The 21,808-nt window shown below is 43.3% G+C and overlaps 1 protein-coding gene across 1 annotated transcript in view; it reads right to left on the reverse strand.

The window, feature by feature from the left end:
- Nucleotides 1-21,808, reverse strand: part of DNAH1 (dynein axonemal heavy chain 1) — a 160,759-nt gene that overhangs the window by 53,781 nt on the left and 85,170 nt on the right. Inside the window, 12 exon segments of the mRNA XM_020971578.2 lie at nucleotides 72-212; nucleotides 1,619-1,726; nucleotides 2,516-2,674; nucleotides 12,789-12,908; nucleotides 13,532-13,726; nucleotides 14,657-14,773; nucleotides 14,775-14,835; nucleotides 15,126-15,280; nucleotides 16,372-16,463; nucleotides 18,395-18,581; nucleotides 18,789-18,875; nucleotides 21,084-21,233. Coding sequence (XP_020827237.1) covers nucleotides 72-212; nucleotides 1,619-1,726; nucleotides 2,516-2,674; nucleotides 12,789-12,908; nucleotides 13,532-13,726; nucleotides 14,657-14,773; nucleotides 14,775-14,835; nucleotides 15,126-15,280; nucleotides 16,372-16,463; nucleotides 18,395-18,581; nucleotides 18,789-18,875; nucleotides 21,084-21,233 — 1,572 coding nt within the window.

A 21,808-nucleotide genomic window follows, 5' to 3' on the forward strand; every position in this document is an offset into this window, starting at 1 on the left:
ACCTGGCTGCCCCCTGGAGATGATGATTCTTACCCCTGTTTCTAGAAGAAAGGATCAGTTTGGAGACTTACTGGTTTCTTATTGGTGAGGAGCATCCCAAGGAGGAAAGACATCTGGACAGTGTCCATTGTGGGCACAATGATGTTGGAATAGCTGGTATCAGGAACCATGGTAAAGGGTGCTGATATATCTATCCACTTCACCCAGCTCACCTAGAAGACACAGGCTGGTTTAGACACTAGGCCTGGCCAGCTAGATCCCCTCGCACAGCAGAGCAACCTCAACCGGGATCCTGGACCTCTGAACCTGGAATGATGGTGTCTCCCCTGCTGAGGGTCAGACTTGAATGTTCCCCAAGCACTGGACCCCTGAGTAGTAAGAAGAGTAGCTGACCAACTGACTCACGGAAGGAAGGCTTGGAGGGCTACAGGGCATGGAGACTATGGAATGCTTACAAGCCCATTCCATGCCAAGCTTGGGATACAGCTTCTAGAAGGTGGCTCTGTGAGTTGGGTCAGAGCAGCAGAGGGGAGAAAGACTTGGCCAAGCTATAGCTGGCCATGAACCTAGCAAGGACTGAGTTGATGTGAAAGATCTGATTTCAGATTCTCCTGCACTACATCTGGTCCCTGGGCCTTTGTTCTGAGGGAGGGGCCTCTGGATCTAAGGGCTAACCACTTCCTGTGTTTTCTTCAGGGAGCAGCAAACATTGTAGCCTTTCAACTAGGAAGTCTATGAGGCAATCCCAAACAGGTCTTTGCCATTTGGCTTTGGACTATATTTGGACTTTTCAGCAGCTCTTCTGTAGAGTGACTCTGGGAGAATATGGACAAGAATTTTATAAGAGGGACAGAAAGGCTGGGGTACGATCTGCACCTATGGATGTACATCGTGAGATCACACTGACAAAACCTAAGAATCTTAGCACCAAAAGGGACCACCACCCAGGTCAGGGCATTCTTGACCAAAGGCCACCCAACCTTGATTTGAATATTTTCAGTGGCAAGGAGCCCATCACCTCATTGAAATAGCCCATTTTTCTGTTTCATATGCTTGTTTGTTATGACATTTTTCCTAATTTTGAGCTGAAATTTGGCTCCCTGACACTTCTATCTAGTGCTTCCCTCTGGGGCCTAGCAGGACATGCTCACTTCTGCTTCCTCGTTATACTCCTTCAGATACCTAAAGGCAGCAATCCTGTCCCACCAGTCCTCTCTTTTTTGGTTCACTTTCCCCAAGGGGCTTGCCTTCTTAGAGATATCAGGCTTTGTTGGTTAATTAAATGGATGTGTGCGTCTTAAGTACATCTGCAGTATTTGGGAGTGCTGAGTGATAGGAAAAAGCCAGGCCTAAGGAGCCATGTTAGAAAAACTGTAGTCATGGTCTACTAGTTGCCCCAAATCCTGAGTCTTAGGCAAGGAGGGCTTTTCTCTAGGCCTAAATAGGAGCTAAAGCTGCCTAGCCCCTGAGATGAGTATGGTAGCATCAGACACCTAAGGAACATCAATGTTAATTAAAAAGGGGTACACATACTTCCCTCAATGCCTCCTTCACTTCCATCCCTTGAGGTTTTGCCCCTGATTTAGCCTCTCAGGCTAAGAAGGAAAAAAGCCATCACCTCTTTTTTTTCATCTTCCTCCTCGTCAAAATCCTCCACGTTACTGATGCCACAGTCATCTAGACGGTAATCAAACACCAAGCCATCTTCTGGAAAGAGCAAGCCTATCTAGGGAGAAAAGGGATGGGACTTTGGCCCTTGGTTTCCTTCCTGACCAATTGCCACTGAAGGATTGGTAATCCCAAGAACACTGGGAAGAGCAATGCCCAATCCTGGAAACCCTGGGATTGAGGTCACCCCACCCCTGACCAATCCCAGCCCACTGGTTGTGCCTTCAAGCCTGGCCCCATGTGGTCATCCATGTGGATATCAACCCTTGGGGAGAACGAACCTGGCATTCTCCCCACAACCAATACCAACCACTGACAATGGGCACAGTACTCTCCCATCTCACTGGACCTGCTTCCATCCCAGTCCCCACAACCACTGTCCTTATGGAGATGTGACTTGGCAATTGTTTTGGCCTGGGCTGCAGCCACCACCTCCTTAGCAGCCACAGCTACTGAAGACCCCACAAGAAAGCTCTCAACACCAAAGTCCTTGGTCTGTTAAGTGGCTCACAAACAATTATGGTTTTAATCAGTAGAAATAAGATGAGAAAACTGTACTTCATCCGCTTCACCACTGCTTCCTAAGTGACCTACCTACAGCTGAACCCTGCTCTGTAGCTTATCTTCCCCTAATAGAACAGGAGCTCCAACACAGCAGGGATTCTCTGGTTTTCTCTATATCGCCAGCATTCAGCAAAGCGTTTGGCACAAAGCAAATGCTTGATGAACGCTTTTTCATTCATTCATTCTCTATGTGTGTGTGTGCGTGTGCGTGTACATGCACATTGTGTGCATGCCTGTGTGCTGGAGTAGGGCGCCAGCAGACTCCTCTCTCCTCACTACTCACCTCCTCCACCACCATCTTTGTCCTGAGCCACCCGCTGAAAGCCCTGCGGCTACTCGCATCTCCTGTGGCTCCCACACTCCATATCAGCGAGAAGATGAACCAAGGCTCTACCAGCTCTGGGATTCGAATCAGCTTCTCTTCAGGGAATTTCTTGACACCCTGAGGAGACAGGAAACTGAATATGTGCTTAGGATGTAACAGACCTACAGCTCAGGATGTAACCCACACAGAGACCAGCACACAATGCATATGTAACTCCATAGAGAATACATATATAGCTCAGACTGCGGCATGATCTATGCAGACAAGGCAAATTCCTTGCCCTCAGTTCAACTCCAATATTCAGTTTACTTATTGATTTCCCAGATTTATTCTGCCACTAACTCACAGCATAACATTAGGGCAATCCCTTTATCCTCTGTAAAATGATTCTATTATTCCCAAGGTTCCTCTTCCCTCCGACACTCTAGGTACAAATTTCAATTTTGCATATCCTACGAGGCATGGATATGAAATAACCATATCCTAACCACAACCAATACCCATACATAGTGAAAAAAAATCCTTAAAATGTGTGTATCTAAGTACACGCCCTATATAGCTGAGGCAGGAACAATGAAAATGTAATTGTAGGGTTTATACATTTTAACGGCTCTAATAAGCAAAAATTAATTGACATGCTGGCTAAGTAAAGGCATGCCAAGGGAGGCATAAATATTTGAACTCAGTTAGGGAAAGGTTAAAAGGCAGAGCCTGAAAAATTAGGGATCAGAAAACAGGTTGATTAGATTCTGGATTCATGGACACAGGGAACTTTAAGAAAAGGTCCAGAACAAGGAAGCGGTCATTAAGGGGCCGTGAGCAAAAGCTGGGAGCTCTGGAAAGGGAAAGGCTCAGAGCAACTCTGGAAGTGGGGGCTCATGGAAATCTGTGGGGTGTTAGGACGGAGGCTCCCAGCAATCTGGCTTGCTTTCAAGCTCAAGACCAAGAGATATCGTATGGAAACAACTGGACTTTGGTGACCAGCAAACATCTCAAGTTTGGGCTGAGGATGGAAACATGAAGGAATACAGATAAAACTAAAGGTGATCACTATACTCAACTGCATCAAGCCAAACCAGATAACCAGACTGTATTTGAAAATACACGCTCCTGGAAGTATTTAAAATGCCCCTGATAAGACTTCTCATAGAAATAAGATGGCTTCTGCCCCTTCATGGACTGAGTATAGGCTGTCTGAGTGAAATTTTTGAGAAGTAATACTAGAGGAGAGAATGGAAGAGGAAAGGATATGGTCCCACTCTTAAATTTGTTTTTTATCCTGAACTTAAACATTTGGGGGGGGGGGGGAAAGGCTATTTCCATACATATAACACACCAAAAAAGTTCTACACGAAATCATGAATCTCATTGTATATTGCTTGTTTTTTTTAATAGATGAAGAGATAGATATACATGCATAAAATTAATTATACACATTATTTTCAAAATTCTTGCTTATCTGCTTTCCTTTTGGTTTTCTTTGGTGCATTTTTTAAAATGTTACATTGACCAAGGGAAAGGAAAAGGAAAAAAAACCCAACAAAACTTGTGATGATAGTAAGTACAGTCAAGCAGCCACGTCCACACATGTGTCTTTGCCCCTCATGTCCATCCCCTCTCTGCCAGGAGCTGGGTAACAGGCTTCATCATCAGTTCCCTGGAAGCATGGCTGGTCACTACGTTGATCAGAGCTCTTAAGTGATCCAAAGTTGTTTTTCCTTATGATGCTGCTGTCCTGGTACAAATTATTCTCCTGGTTCTGCTCACTTCATACTACACAGGACTTTCTGCAATCGTCTTTTTCTTCATTTTTTATGGTGCAAGAATATTTCATTACCTTCATATGACTTTTTGTCCAGCCATTCTCCAAATGTACGAGAGGCAATCTAAGCTATCCCTTTAGGTTCTGATTCTTTTCTTTTCTCTTTCCACCCTCTACCCCCACCCCAACCGTGAATTCTACTTTCAGGATCAGGAAATTTGTTCTGCTTGTGACCATTCCTTCCCAGGTGTTACCTTCTCTCCTAAAATCTGTTTTCTTTCCCTACTTGTTTCCCTGTTAAATTTGTGTAATTCTATTTCAAACTGTTTTTGTGCATATTCAACCTACCTTTGTTCATCTCAGATAAGAAGCAAGGTTGACCATTTTGGAGAGCAATTTGGAGCTATGCACAAAGGGCTATAAAAATGTGCACAGCCTTCGACCCAGCAATAGCACTTCTAGGGCTGTATCCCAAAGAGATCATAAAAATGGGAAAAGGACCCACTGTACAAAAATATTTATAGCATCTCTTTTTGTGGTGGCAAAGAATTGGAAATTGAGGGGATGCCCATCAATTGGGGAATGCCTGAACACGTTGTGGTATGTGAATGTAATGGAATACTCCTGTGCTATAAGAAATGATGAACAGGCTGACTTCAGAAAAACCTGGAAAGACTTGTATGGTCTGATGCTGAATGAAGTGAGCAGAACCAGGAGAACGTTGTACACAGTAACAGCCACGTTGTGTGAAATTCTAATATTTATAGAATTTACCCTTCTCAGCAATACAAGTATCTAAGACATCTCCAAAGGCCTCATGATGGAAAATGCAATCCACACCCAAAGAAAGAACTATGGAGTTTGAATGCAAATGGAAGCATACTATTTGTTATTTTTTTTCTCTGATGTTGTGTTTTGTTTCCTCTTTCTGGTGGTTCCTCCTATTGGTTCTAATTTTTCCTTACAACATGACTAAGATGAAAATATGTTTAACAGGAATGTATATGCAGAGCCTCTATCAGATTGTATGCTGTCTTGGGGAGGGAGGTGGGAAGGGAGGGGGAGAAAAATTTAAAACTCAGAGGCTTATGGAAGGGGCAACTAGGTGGCACAGTAGATAGAGCACTTGGAGTCAGGAGGACCTGAGTTCAAATCCACCCTCAGACACATAATACTCACTAGCTGTATGACTCTGGGCAAGTCACTGAACTCCAATTGACACACACACACACACACACACACACACACACACACAAGCTTATGGAAGTGATTGTTGATATATCAAAATAAATTAATAAAAAAAAGAAGTGAGGTTGACCCAATGCCCATTCCTCCCACCCCTTCCACTATATTTGTATATTCATTTTATGAACCCCAATGATGAGAAATAGCATGCTTCCCCCACATCTCCCTTCTCGTTTCTATACTAGTATACCCTTCCTTGTACTCACTCTTCTCTTTCCCCTCTTAAGACTCGCAGAACAGAAATAATCCATCCCTGTTTTCCTCTGTTTTACTCCCTCGATAACCCTTGAAGATATTAAGATTCCAAAGGGACACTTATTTCTTCTCCTCGTAACAGAATGTTAGCACTACATCATCATACAGCTCCTTTACAACTGCTTGAATAAATTTATCTTTCTAGGTTTCTCTGTATTTGAGTTCCTACTCAGGACTTTCTATCAGAAATGCTTAACAGAACCAGGAGAATGTTATACACAGCAACAGCCACATTGTGTGATGACTAACTTTAACAGACTTAGCTCTTCTCAGCAATGCAAGGATCTAAAACATCTCTAAAAGTCTCATGATGGAAAATGCTATCCACATCCAGAGAATGAACTATGGAGTTTGAATGCAAATAGAAGCATACCATTTGCTCTTTTTTTCTTCTGTTTTGTTTTGTTTCTTCTTTCTTGTGGTTCCTGCTATTGGTTCTAATTCTTTTTTACAACATGACTAATATGAAAACATGAAAATATGTTTACACATGAAAATATGTATATGTAGAGCCCATATCAGATTGTACACTGTCTTGGGGAGGGAAGCAGGGAGGAAGGGGGAGAAAATTTAAAACTCAAAAGCTTATGGAAGTGATTGTTGAAAACTAAAAGTTAATTAATAATAAAAAAGAAATGCTTGAAAATCAGCCATTCTATTATAGATCTATTTTGTGCCACATCTCTCCGTATCTTCCCCCACCCCTGTAGAATTGGATTATGCTCAGCTCTGCAGGATAAGTTATTTTTGGTTGTAAGCATATACCTTTCACCTCATGGAATACTGTGTTACAAGATCTTATCTCATTTACAGTTAAACTGTCAGGTCTTGTGTGATCCTGACTGTGGGTCTCTGGCACTTGAATTCCTGTCTGGATGTTTGCATTATTTTTTCTTTGTTGTGGGAGCTCTGGATTTTGACTATGACATTCTTTGGGTTTTACCTTTTGAGGTTCCATTCAGGAGGTTATTGTTATATTCTTGAATTCATTTATTTATTATGACATTTATTATTAGATATTAAGACAACAAATAAGATTTTAGCTGCAAGATGGTGAAGTCCCATGGTCCTTAGGGTGTAGTTGCAAAGCAGACAGTAATAACTCTTCCTTCATGTCATTTTCACTAATAAAATTATATCAGTTTCTGATAATGAACCATCTGAAAGTGCTAAGACACTTTTTATCTTTTTATTTTTACTTTGTCCTAGGAGGCAGATTTAATTTATTATTATTATTTCTTGAAATATACTGTGCAGGTTTCTTTTTATTCATAGTTTTTAAGGCCTCTAATCATTCTTAAATTAGCTCCTCTTGATTTATTTTCCAAGCCAGGTGTTTTTTATGTCCAATATTTTCTTCCATTTTTCCAGTCTTTAGACTTTGTTCTCATCTTTCTTGCTGATTCATGGAGTCTTTAATTTCTGTTTGCTCTATTCCAGTTCTCAGGGAGGATTCTATTTCTTGGGTGAGGATTACCACTTTCTATTCTAACCACTTATTCTCCTTCTAATTATTTCTTTGAGAGAGTTTATTTAATTTTATATCTCTTGAGTCATTTCTTTTAGGCACTGTCAAAAATCCATTGTTTCCTTTGAGTCTCTGTGGTCGTCAGAGTTAGATTTGCATGGTTTTGTTTTTTTGTTTTTTGAGGCTGGTTGATGTTTTGTTTGGTATACTTTTCTTTCTAGCTTTAGTTCCTGAATTGGGCCTCTGTGCCAGGACCAGACTTCACCCCTTGCTTCTACCCTTTCTGGGTAGGACAGTCAACCCTGGCTGGTCTCAGTTTGAATCCCCTAGGTCTCTGTGCTGCCCTCTACTTCACTGGCTTAGATCCTTCTGGAACTTCAAGGTTCCACACACTGGCCCTTCAGGGCTCTGTCTGGCATCTCTGGACTGTGTTAGGAATGTTGGGGCCTTGGAGTCCAGATGGTGCTGATCTGAAGGCTGGTCCTTACTTGCTCCCATTCCCAGGTCTTCCAAGTTTCCAGGGATTTTTGACACATCCTCCCTCCAAACTTTCTCAGGAGAACTCTGTTCTTGCTGCTTCTGAGACACAGAGCCTTACAAACTACCTGCCAGCCCACCTCTGGCCACATTGGCATTCACTTTGTTTGGGGGACATCTTCCCTATTGCCCTTGTGCTTCTGGAGGGTTTTTGGTTACCTGCTATAATTTTTCATTGGACTTCTTGATCATTATTTGGTCTTCTGTGAACTTGAAGGTTTTGCTGGAGTGTTGAGGAGCTGGGCTGCCTACTTTCTATTTAGGAGGCCATTTTGAGGGGCAGCTAGGTGGCACAGTGGATAGAGCACTGGCCCTGAAGTCAGGAGGACCTGAGTTCAAATCCAGCCTTGCACCAAACACTTGACACTAGCTGTGTGACCCTGGACAAGTCACTTAACCCCAATTGCCTAAATGAAAAACAAAACAAAACCAAAACAAAACAGGAGGCCATTTTGGCAGGAAGTCTTTGCTCTTTAGAGGAGACAGCCTGGGTTGCTGAGTGGTGGTAGGAGAAAGTTACAAGCAGAAGAGTCCTGGAGAATCTTCTGTGCATGGAGTCATGGGAAATTTCACAAACTGAATATAGGAATCTTGGAACGTTCCACTTGAGCTTTCTCCTTTTTGGACTCAGCCTTTGCCTATAGGGAAGATATTTGCTTTCATAGACACTTTGTTACCATCTGGAATTTAGGTGTTTTTTTTTCTTTTCTTTTCCTTTCAGGTTATGAGTTAAGGACCACAGCTTCCACTTTTCATCTCTTTCTGTGCCCTTTTTCTATACAGAGTCATGAACAACAACATGCAAACCTGTTGGCCAAGATGGCAAAGAAAAGTCAGGAAGTTGCCTGAGCTCTCCCTAATTTCCTTCAGAAACAATGTTAAGTCAAGCCTATAAATGGATTCAGTTTAAGATAACTTAGAAGGACTTCAGAAAAGATCTGTCTCACTTGGGTAAAAAGTGGAGCACAGCCCAGTGCAGATGGTGTTTAGGCCAGCCAATGTGAGGCTCTTAGCCACAGTACAGATTAGCAATGTAGGCCCCTTGGTCCTAGCTCAGCAGACCAGTGCATAGCAGGCCAACTTGGAGGCCTCCAGCCCCAGCACAGAAGGTAAACTACCAGCCCTGGAAGCCCTGGCACAACAGGCATGATTAGGCTGGGCCATCCTAGTGCAATGAGCAAGCCTTTAGCACCTGAGGCCCTGGCACAGAAAGCCAGTGATCAGTCCCCTGGCTCCCCAGTGCAAGAAGCTTGTCCTGTGTCCCAGGAGCAGAGCTCATCTTTAAAAGTCATGAAATAGGCTAAAAATGAGCAAAAAACAGAAAAGAGCTCTGATCATAGAAAGCTACTATGGCAACAGGGAAGAGCAAAACACAAACTCACAAGAGGACAACAATGTCAAAATGCCTACATGCAAAGCCTCAAAGGGGAATATGAATTTGTCTCAACCCCAAAAAGCCTTCTTGGAAGAGCTCAAAAAGGGTTTTAAAAATCAAATAAGAGAAGTAGAAGAAAAATTGGGAAAAGAAGTGAGTTATGCAAGAGAGAATGAACAGCTTGGAAGAGAGAGAACAAAAATTGACTGAAGAAAACAATTTCTTAAAAATTAGAATTGGGCAAGTGAAAACTAATAACTCCATGAGACATTAAGAATCTGTCAAACAAAATCAAAAGAATGAAAAAATAGAAAAAAATGTAAAATACCTCATTGGAAAAACAGCTGACTTGGAAAACAGATCCAGGAGAGATCATTTAAGAATTATTAGATTACCTGAAAGCCATGATTTTAAAAAGAGCCTGGACAGCATCTTTCAAGAGATCATCAAGGAAAATTGCCCTGATATCCTAGAACCAGAAGGTAAAATAGTAATTGAAAGAATCCACTGATCACCTCTTGAAAGAGATCCCAAAATGAAAACTCCAAGTAACATTGTAGCCAAATTCCAGAACTATCAGGTTGAGGAGAAAATACTGCAAACCACAAGAAAGAAACAATTCAAATACCAAGAAGGCATAGTCAGGATTACACAAGACTTAGCAGCTTCTACATTAAAGGTGTGGAGGGCTTGGATTATGATATTCCAGAAGGCAAAGGAGCTTGGATTACAACCAAGAATCAACTACCCAGCAAAACTGAGCATAATCTTTCAGGGGGGAAAGATGGACATTCACTGAAATAGAGAATTTTCAAACTTTCCTGATGAGAAGACCAGAGATGAGTAGAAAATTTGATCTTCAAATACAAAGCTCAAGAGAAGCATAAAAAGGTAAACAGGAAAGGAAAAAAAAAACCCATGCTATTCAATAAGGTTAAACTGTTTACATCTCTATACGGGAAGATGATACTTATAACTCTTGAGAACTATATGTCTACTAGGGCAGTTAGAAGGAGTATACATAGACAGAGGGTGTGGGTATAAGTTGACATTAATTTGATGATATAAAAAAAATTAAGAGGTGGAAAAAAAGGACTGTGCTGGGAGAAGAGGAAAGGGGGAGGCAGAACAGAATAAATTACATCACATGAAGAGGCAAAAAAGTAGAGGGAAAGAAGAAAAGGGGTAAGCATTGTTTGAATCAGATTTGACCCAAAGAGGGAATAACATACACTCAGTTGGGTATAGAAATTTATCTTATCCTATAGGGAAGTAGGAGGGGAAAGGGGAAAAAAGAGGGTTGGGGGCTAATAGAAGGGAGGACAGATTGAGGGAGGTGGTGGTCAGAGGCAAAACACTGGTGAAGAGGGATAGGGTGAAAGGAGAGAGAGAGAAAAGCATAAACAGGAGGGAAAATAGGATGGAGAGAAAGATACAGATAGTAATCATAACTGAATGTGAATGGGATGAACTCTCCCATAAAATGGAAGCAAATAGAGTGGATTAAAAACCAGAATCCTACAATATGTTATTTACAAGAAACACATTTGAAGCAGAGAGACAAACACAGAATAAAGGTAAAAAGCCAGAAACAGAATCTATTATACTTCAGCTGAAGTAAACAAACAAACAAACAAACAAACGGGGTAGCAACTCTGATCTTGGACAAAGCAAAAGCAAAAATAGATCTAATTAAAAGAGATAAGGAAGGAAACTACATCTTGCTAAAAGGTACCATAGGCAATGAAGTAATATCAAGACTAAACATATATGTACCAAGTGATATAGCATCCAAATTCTTAGAGGAGAAGTTAAGTGAGTTACAGGAAGAAATAGACAGCAAAACTATACTGGGGGGGGACCTCAACCTCCCCCTCTCAGAACTAGACAAATCTAACCACAAAATAAACAAGAAAAAAGTTAAGGAGATGAATAGAATTTTAGAAAAGTTAGGTATGTAGACCTGTGGAGAAAATTGAATGGGAAAAGAAAGGAAAATACCTTTTTCTCATATCTTATGTAGGTGCATGGCACCTACATAAAAATTGACCATGTATTAGGGCATAAAAACCTCACAATCAAATGCAGAAAGGCAGAAATATTAAATGTGCATCCTTTTCAGATAATGATGCAATAAAATTACCTGTAATAAATAACAACAACATGCTCAGCCTATCATCCAAGATAGAAAGAAACTTTTACTACTATAACTGGGCTTTCATTCACCTTGGGGGCATTGTGTATTCTTAAGCATATTTGGGAGAAAGAGGAAGACTTTAGAAACTGCGGACATGTAGGAGAAGAGAGCTCTTCAATATATCTCTGATTTCCAGCTTACCTCCCTAGAAACTTTGGAGACATTCCCCTTTGGTGAGATCAGGCTAGCCTCTTTAAATTTGCACTGAGATCTCATCTCTTTCCCAGGGAAGAGCTCATCTATTATTGTGTATTTTCTGGTGTATTACAATCTGTGTAACTTCTCTGATTGGTGTTTGGCATATAGTAAGTACTATAGAAATGTCGTTTCTGTTTGCTGGGATAAAAAGGTTTACTCATTATTTGCTATTTGTGATGTAACCAGCCTTTGGTGGGAAGGGTTAAGCCACCTGCCCTCTTAAGAAAGTGCCTTTTGTTTTGAATTCCCTCAAATAATCCCACCCTATAGACCAACAATATGTATAGTAGCAATAGACGTAATTCTAGCCTGGTACCCTTCTTGGAGGTTAGAGAAAAAAATACTCATTCAGGGCTCTTTTCCTGATTCCTCACAGGGTGAGCAGAAGTCTCAGGCCTGTCTATCCTGGCCACTCATGAACTCCATTTTGAACAACCCTTATCTTATTCGGTCACATACCCATCTTACACTATCAAGTGAAGCCCCTCATGTACAACTGATCTGCCATAGGGCTGAATGGCAGTTACTGTGATACCCAGATTGTCCAGAAGAGAGAGGATTCTTGTCTGAGGACTCAAGCAAGCAGCATACTGGGGTGGAAAGAAAACTGACTCTGGAGTCACAGGGCCTGGGTTCGAATTCCACTGCTAATGCTTGATCTTGGGCAAGTTGCTAAACCTCTTTAAATCACAATTTCTTCAACTGTAAAATGATATGGCCTAGATGACCTGCAAGGTCACTTCCTGCTCCAAATCCACAATTCAGTGGTCTATGATTTCCTTGTGCCTTATGTCTTTGGTAGCCCAGATCTTTGTCAACCTGGCTCTCTTAGAAGTCTGAATTATCTTTCCAATGTACCTTACTTTTATGCTCTGGCCAATAAAATATCTTGTCTCTCTTCCTGAGGTCCCTCATCCACTGTTATTCCAAGTTCCAGTATGACTGGTACCCATGAACTCCTTTCTCTTCACAGTTTAGGATTGGGTCAGGGCAGGAAGTGACAGTAACATTAAGACAAAAGGCATTAGCAAAGCCCATTTTAAAAATAAAAACAAAAAATTCCCCATGATACTGTGATCTCCTATCCTACACTTCACTTTGGTGGATTGGTTGGATGGCTCCTCTCTATTTGTCCATCTTGGCCTAGGAGAGCTAAGCTGGGGGATGGGAGGCAAGGAGCCATAGTCTTCCTACCTCCTTCGGCAAAAATGGCTTGAAGAAGCAGTCCATGATCTTGAGGAGGCTCATGGTCAGGTTGCTGTTTGTGGAGGCAATCACTTCCTTCACTGATACTCGGACAAACTCAATGGACTCCTGGAAAAGACCAAGTTGAGAAGCCCGGCTGATGTCTGCCTTGTACAGGGGATCTCTAATTTTATTTCCCAAGCTGCAGTCCACCCTCTGCCTTGTAAAGTGGTTCTTATAGAATTGGCTTTTCCCATGCTCACCGGATGTCAATCAAGTGAATCAGTCAACAAGCATGTATTTAGCACTTACTATGTGCCAAGAACTGTGATAAGTGCTAGGGATACAAAGGAAAACAAAAACACGACCCCTGTCCTCAATAAGTTCACTCTAGTCTAGCGGGAAGACAACACATACAAAAATTATACATACAAGATATATACTGTATAAATGGCAAGTAATCTCAGAGGGAAGCACTAGCATTTTAGGGTCTACGGAGAATGAGAAAGGACTTTTGAAGGCAGTGAGATTTGAGTTGAGTCTTGAAAGAAACCAAGGAAGCTGGAAGGTGGGTGTGAGGAGGGAAATCCTTCTAGGCATGGGGGTTACAGAATCAGGAGATGGAGTGTTGTGTTCGAAAATGACAACAAGGCTAGTGGGGGCATCCTGTTCTTAGAGAGTTTGGTGCTGAACAAATAGGGGACATTCTAGGTAGTCCAGAGACCGCTTTTGTCCTGAGAGGCCTCACTCACCTCCAGAAACCTCTGGAACAGGCTCTCAAACTTCTCCTGGAAAGGCATCATGATGCTGGGGATCTTCCTCAACCAGCATTCAGTGAAGGGCATGATTCCTAGGATGCTGGGCTCTAAGTAAACCATGCCACAGCGGGACACAGTGGCAGGAGAGGCGACCGCCAGGTCCTGGACTTCAAACATCATGGTCATTGACTGTAACCAACAAATTCAAAAGAGGCTCTGTCACAACGGGTTTTCCCTGAGAGCTCTAAGCAGCTCTAAAGAGACTCTCTGCTCCCTGATAGAAACAGTTCAGGTAGAAATGGCAATAAGTATAGGAAGAAGGGAGAGGCCTCCTGATGGCACCCACCAACTTGCTGGCAAAAAGATGATAGAAGGATAGCCACTCTGGATCAGAAATGGAAGAGGGCACTGGGGTGGAGGTAGGCCTGGATTTGGGAGCAAGAAGAAGAGCCCTTAGAGGTAGTCTAGTCAAATCCAGCTTTCCCTCAGTTTATGGAAATGGAAGCCCAGAAACAAGTGGATTATCTAAGAAGTAGAACTGGGCTTCAAACTGGGGTCTTCTAACTCCAAACTCCAAATCCAGTGAACCTTTTACTGCACCATGGCCATCTCCTGATTGGGAGACTTGGCATCTATTCAAATTTCATGGTTAGTGTACTTTGTCTATGCTCCTCAGCTTCCCCACCAGTAAAATGGGAATGATCTCTCCCTTATAACCCTCACTGTGCTCCAGCTTTGAGAGCACTTTGCCATGAAGTCTAAAGGATCAAAGCCTGAGTTACCCAGGGATATGAAAAGAGAATGCTCTTCTCACAGTGACTCCCAGGAGATCCTCTTGGCCCACACTGGGTTTGGGGCTGGCACCATGTGGCTCCCTAGTCCTGCTGCACTGTTCCAGGGGTTTATGACAAGCCAGAACACGAACAGGAAAGGAGGGAGGGACAAAAGGACACTACCCATAAGGAAGATGTGTCATGGGGGACTAGTGCCAGCCCTACAGAGGTGAAGCCGGAAGGTGGGCAGGTCTCTGTGAACATCAGCTCAGAGAACCTGGGTGCAGGGGTCTGACACGGGCAGTGTAGGCGGCTTCTCCCAGGATGGCCCAAAAGAAAAAGGCACCTCAGTGAGTTTGATGATTTCGCCCGAGCTGAGGCACAGCTTCTTGTTGTCATCCAGCACAGTGTTCATGTTCTCAATCCAAACTGCATCCACTGGACCATCAAACATGTACCATTTCCTTGTCTGTGCCAGAGGAAATGGCCCCTCTCCGGATGAGAGAGGAAAAAATCCCATCGGTCCTATGGAAAGCAAAGGAGAATGGTAAAAAGGGACAGAGTGCATATATGTCAGGAAAGATAGGGGTAGGAAAGGCAGAAGACTAAATGTCATATGGCTGGGCATAGCCACCATTATGAAAGAGAGCAATGAGAAGGAGTAGTGGAGGAACTAGGAAACCAGGCAGCAGACAGGTCCAACCTTGGGCCTAGGACCTGGTTCTCAGGGGGCTCTGGTTTACTGGGAAACACAAATTCCAGAGAGAGCTCAGCTGCCCCAGACCCCAAGTAGGATTGAAGAGACAGAACTTTACCATTCATGTGTTAGCAAGTCAAATTCCCCATAGAGCTGACCCATGGTGATGGATTTGGGATTGAGGATATAGTAATTGACAGCTTCATACACGCCACCACTAACGGAAGGCTTGCCTTTCAGGGATGTCATTGCAGCTGCCAAGACCTTGTAACACTGGTGAGACAGAGATGTAGGAGAAAGTCTAACTTTGAACAGGCAGAAGATACATGAGAAAAGAGTCTTGGGTTGGATCTTAAGGGTCTGCCCCCATCTCTTTAGGGGACTTTAACCAAGTCCCTTTCTCAGGCAGCCTCAGTTTCCCCATCAGGAGAGTGACAGAGCTAGCCCACAAGATCTCTAAGGGCCCTTTGTGCTCTATGATCCTGACTATGAAAAGGAGCCATCCTGGCTTCTAGGCCTGGGAACAGGATTAGGAATGTGGTGCAGCTAGAAGTACTTCATCCAGGTGGCTAACAATCTGTGTCGGGGGAGGCACATGTCAGAAACAGAAATCAAGTGCCCTCCTCTCAGCCCAGAAAAAGAATGGGTTCAGGCACCAAGCCATTTCTGATTTCCTGAGTCTGCACTTGGCCCTATCGGTACCTTCACCAGCTCTGAAGCAGTGCCAAGGGTGTTCACTGGGTAAGCCCATCTCGGCAGGGAGTTGGGGACCCAGTAGGTCCTTTCTGTCTCTTAATTTCTTGGGCTGCCCCTCCACTGACCTTGGAGGAGCTGTCTGCAAGAAGAAAGCAAAGGGGCAGCTAGGTGGCACAGTGGATAGAACACTGGCCCTGGAGTCAGGAGGACCTGAGTTCAGATCCGGCCTCAGACACATAACACTTACTAGCTGTGTGACCCTGGGCAAGTCACTTAACCCCCATTGCCTCACTTAAAAAAAAAAGAGGAAAGTAAGTACTCATTATAACTACAATGGCTCCTTCATCCTGCCATCCCTTAAAAACACATGGATAACCAGAGGTTTCCTTTACACTCGCAGATGAATAGGCTGAAAGCACTCACAAACAATATGGGAGGTGCTACAGTTTCTGAGCCCTTGTTTTCAACTCCTTGCTAAGACCACACGTTGGTGATTTCATGGCAACATGAGATGATCAACCCTCTCTGAAGTCAGAGCTGCCATCCATGGTTAGCAAATGAGCCCAGGGCAGGGTAATGGAATATATTCCCTCTTCCTGCTCCTCCGGCTTTCAAGCCAACCCAGGGGACCTGAATGTAGCCTACCTCAGTCATGGGACCATTCTTACCTTGGTCTTCCCAGAGCCAGCAGGTCCTACAAGCATGAGACCATGGCGCACCACTGTGGTCTCATACAGTTGGATACATTTGGTTAGAAAGCCTGGAGGAAGGAAGACAAGGATTAGCCAGACTCGGAATCAAAGGATCTGGCTTTGATTTCTGGCTCTCTTATTTGCCATTTGTGACTTTGGGTAAACCACTTTATTTATATTATATAAATATATATATATAACATATAAAATTTATATATTATATACCATTATATTTAATATTTATATATTATATATAATTACATATAATTATATATAATTGCATATGTATGATATTTATATTTATATTATAGAGATCTTCCTAAACCACTCATTTTTAATGGGATTGGACAAGATAAAATCTAAGTCCTCCTACAGCAACAAATCTTCTGATCTTACGAGGTCAAAGTCAGCCAGTCATTCTTGCACATATAAGCTGAGTATTGTCATACAGATAAAAAGGGGAAGCCATTCAAAAATACAGATAGGATGATTTGTCACTGTAAAGAACTGGAAATAACCTCAATATCCAACAGCTGGTAAATGGTTGAATAAACTCTGCTAAAAGCAGCGTACAAAGCTCTGTCCTGGGTCTTCTCTTCTTCTACAATACCTCAAGTGGTGACCTTGTCAGCTCCCATAGGCTCCTCTCTCTCTCTTTCTTTCTTTGCAGCTGATTTCCAGATTTCTCCTCATCTCTGTCCTGAGCCCTGGTTCTGAATCACAAACTAACCATCTCTTGGACATCTTAAATTGAATGTCTCACAGGCATCTCGAACTCAGCATTCCAATACAGAACTCATTATCTTTCCCCCAAATCCTCCCCTCTTCCCAACTTTCCTATTAACACAGAGAGTACCACTAGCCTCCCAGGCATGCAAACTGAGGCATCTGATGGCACAGTGGATAGAGCGCCAGGCCTAGAATCAGGAATACCTGAATTCAAATCCGACCGTATCTGACTTACTGACTATGTCACTTTTGGCAAGTCACTTAACCCCTCTTTGTCTCAATGTCCTCAACCGTAAAATGGGAATAATGATAACAACTGCCTCCCAGGGTTGTTGTGAATCAAATGAGATCATAACTGAAAAGCCTGGCATGTAGTAGGTTCTATGTAAATAGCATTTCCTCCTTTCCCCCCAACTCACAACCTCAATGTCGTCAACACTCCCTTGCACACGCTTCACGTGACCAATCTCTTGTCAAATCTCGTCATTTTAAACTTCCCAACATGCCCAGCTCACACAGCCAACACACTCGTACAGGCCCTCAGGGCTCCTCACCTAGACTACTGCCAAAGCCTTCAAGTCAGCTTCCCTGCCTCAGGTCCCTCCTCACTTCAACTCACCCTCCACTCAGCTACCAGAGGGATCTTCCTAAAGCACAGGTCTGACCATGTCACCTCCCCTACTCAATAACCCTATGTCTGTAGCTCCCTATGACCTCCAGGATCACCCAGAAAATCCTGTTTGGCATTTAAAGCCCTTCACAGCCTAGCCCTTCCTGCCTCTGTGCACTCCTGGATCTGGCTACATTGGCCTCCATGCTGGCTCACCCATGATACTCAGTGCCTTTTCACTGGCAGGCCCTCGTGTCTGAGATACTTTCCCTCCTTTCCTCCCCAAGTTCCCCAGGTACCAGCTCCCTCCCTCTGAGACTGTCTTTCATTCACACTCTATAGAGCTTGTATGTTTGTTATTATTTGCATGTTGTCCACTTCATTGGAATGTAAGCTTCTTGAGACAAGGGACCATGGGTCTTCCCTACTGCATGGCACATGGTAAACACATAACAAATACTTGTTGACAGATGACTAGAACACTGTAATACTGTTTGTGATGACAAATAAAAAGAATATTCACACAGTAAGACTTCTGAGTATCCACCTCATCTTTAGACCTAGAGGTTAGTTCACCCTGCATTGCTTAACAATGGCACAGTGAGGCTACTTCTGGGAAGCAGGACCCCATCCTGCCCTTCTGTGGGAGGTTTCACTCACCATCTACATCTTTCAGATTGTCCTGTAAGCAGGCCTGGCGGATCGCTTGGTCCAGGATACCATAATCTATGCTATCCTCCTTGATGTTAGGGAACAAATCAGATACAATGCCTGAAAAGAGCTTGAGATCATCTTGCAGAAACTTGGGCACATTCACATCCCGAATGGCATGAAGGCAGATCAGCTCCTACAATACCACCAAGATCAGATTTTTTCTGGGAGCTCCTTTCCCTCCTGACCCACTCCTGCCAGCCCCAGACCCCAAAAACTGTGTCTGGGTTCTCTGGGGACTGGCTTCCTCTTGGGGTGTCTCCCCCAGAGGAATTCTTCCATATGGAAGAGAGCTCAGAGGGGGAGGCCAAGTCAGGGCCCGCCCTGAGTCACTGATGCTTACTTCACCCATAGTTGGGTTCTCCCGCTTCAGATTGCCAGCTGCAGAGATAACGGTCTTCACAGCTCTCATCCCAAAGTCATAATGATCCTGTTACCACAAGGAGAAGGAACCATGTTGAATCTAAAAGACATCTTATGGTCAAAGAAGAAGAAGCTAACAGACTCACTACTTTAAAGATCATCTAGTCCAATCCCTCTTTTCCCAGAGTTTAAATCCTAACTCTGTCACTTATGGAATGTGTGACCTTGGCCAAGTCACTTCCCTCTCTGAGTCTCCATTTACTCATATGTAAAATAGGTGTAATTGTGCTTGCATGACCTAACTTACAGGTTAGGAGAAAAATGTCAGCTCTTAGAAGGAATTCCTACTGATCCTTTAAAGCCCAATTTAAATGCTTCCTCCTCTAGGAAAACCTTTCCTGCTATCCCTTCAGACTTCACACAACATTGTGTAAGGGCTCTTTTATTCATTTATCATGCAATATATTACCACAATTTGGGGTTTCTGTCCAATCCATTGTGTATCTTATTCCTAGACTGGGATCTCCATGAGGGCAGGGACCACGTTTTATCTAAACACAGTGTTTCCCCCAGGGCTCTGCACATACTAGGTTCTTGATAAATGTCTGTTGAAATGAAATTGAATTTCTTTCTTCTTTAGTGGTCTAGTATTTGGCCTATCTCAGAAAACCCTGGAGAAGTACACCTGGAGGACTCTTCCCATTCAGTAGAAGATGGTCACAGTCCTTTTCTCTAACTATTACTCTGATGATGTCACAAAGCATAGATAGGTGGAACCAGACCCCAGGTCCTGAAAGACCTCAGAAGAGGTCAGGAAGGAGCCTGAGTTTAAGCAGAGGTTTAGGGATCACTGCACTCATGATTCCTAGAGATGCAGAGGAGTCATACTCCTACAGCACACTCAACAAGTGGTCTTAATTCAACCTCAAGTAACATTAAAGTGGTCAAAGGATATAATTTTCAGAAAAAGAAATTCAAGTGATTCATAATCATGTGGGAAAATGTTCTGAATTGCTCATAATTTGTAAAAAAAATGCAAGTGAAAAGAATTCTGAGATTTCCTCTCACAGCTATCCAATTGGCCAAGATGATCTAAAAACACAGAAACAATACACATTGCAGGGGCCATAGGGAGATAGGCACATGAAGAGACTTGGTGGAGCCATTTCTTAAAACAACTTGGAATGATGCAATAAGTAATTTCACTCTTTATACCCTCTGACCCAACAATCTCACTGTTGGAAATCGAAGACTGAAAAAAAGGTCCCATATAAAACAAATATTCATAGCAACACTCTCTGCAGTAGCAAAAAAAAAATAGAAGCAAAGTAGGTAGGTGCCCACTGATTACTGAAGGGCTGAACAATCTTTGGCCTATGAACGTGATGGAATGTTACTGCATTGTAAGAAATGACAAATATAAAGAGTTGAGACAAAAATGAGAAGACTTGAACGAAGTGATGCAGAATGAAGAAAGGAGAACCAGGAGAACAGCATACACTATGACTAAAATAACGTAAATGAAGAAAAAGTTAAAAGGCAGTTAGACTCAGAGTAAGTGCAATAAATAATCTTGGCTCCAAGCAAAAGAGGAGGAAACACATGTCTTTTCTCTCAGTAGAAAGGTGAGGGACTACAAGGGCAGAATACGACATACACTGTCAGACTTGGTTGCTCTGTCAGGTTTGTTAAATTATTTTTTTTCCCTTACAAGCAAGTGCAAGAGGCAGGGTGCAAAGGAGAGGGGTAAAACATATCAGGAAATAATGTGATGTTTTTAAAAAGTTCCATCTTTTAAAAATTGTTAAAAAGAAACAGGCAGAAACACATCAGCTGGGGATTCAAGCACAGTCTGATCACTGAGCTAAATGCAATCAAATTTACTTAAACCATGTACCTATAACTTACCTACCTGTATATAAAATAAAGTTGTTTTTAATCCCTTTAACTGAGCTTTACTTTGCTACAGATCCTCTTTAGGAGACAGTATCAGACTTTCCTCACTCTGATATCTGCAATTAGCACATTCTCCACTTCTTAACTTGTCTGCCTGGAGTCTTCTCCTATTGCCTGCTCTGAACTCTGGCTGTGGCATTCCCCCCTGAGCCCGGCCTCCTGGAAGAGAAAAGCCTGGCCTCTGGAGTGTGTGTCATCCTCTTTGGGACAGGACAGCTACGGCCTGAGGAGTGAAACTGGACCCAGCCACGAGCTCAACTTGGCTTCCTTAAGAACTCTCATGAACTCTGAGATCGGGGCAAGGGAGGCAGGGCCTCACCTGGGAGCTAAGTTGCTCAGATGACAGCTTGAATGTTGTGGTGATCTTCTTGGCCAGGACTTTGGCATCGCTGAACCCGAAGGAGTAGAGAGAGATCTCAGCAATCATGGTGTAGTCTGGAACCATCATTGCCACAGGTCTGAAGAGAGCCTGCGGGAGCACAAAGAGGAGCGCCATCACGGTGGTCATTGACCTTCCCTCCCTACGGGCCACCCTCTCGTCCAGCAGATCCCGGAGCACAAGCACAGGCGGGTGGGGAAACTTATTCTACACCTGGGCCTGCAGCATCACTTTTCTCAAAGCCCATTCCAACCGTGGGAAGGCAGGCCACTTAAGGGAAGCCCCCCAAACAAACCAATAAGCAACAAGCACTTATTAAGCACTTACTATGTGCCAGGTACTGTCCTAAACACAGAACGGCAAAAACAGTCCCTATGCTCAAAAAAGAGCTCGTTCTAACGGAGGAGGAGAAGTAGCATTTGAGAGGAGTCTTGGAGGAAGCCAGGGATGGAGGGCAGAGCACGTCAGGCACAGCAGACAGCTGGGGCGGAGGCCCAGAGATAAGAGGTGGAGGGTTGTATGCAAGGAGAGGCCAGTAGGCCGGGATGGCTGGAGCATGGAACACATGGAGAGCAAGGTGTAGGAAGACTGGAGAGGTAGGAAGCAGCCAGGCTGTGAACAGCTTTAAGTGCCAAACAAAGGACTTTTTAGTTGATCTTGGAGGT

Source organism: Phascolarctos cinereus, unplaced genomic scaffold (genome assembly GCF_003287225.1).
Source record: "Phascolarctos cinereus isolate Bilbo 61053 unplaced genomic scaffold, phaCin_HiC Scaffold_4;HRSCAF=312, whole genome shotgun sequence".
Lineage (NCBI taxonomy): Eukaryota > Metazoa > Chordata > Mammalia > Diprotodontia > Phascolarctidae > Phascolarctos > Phascolarctos cinereus.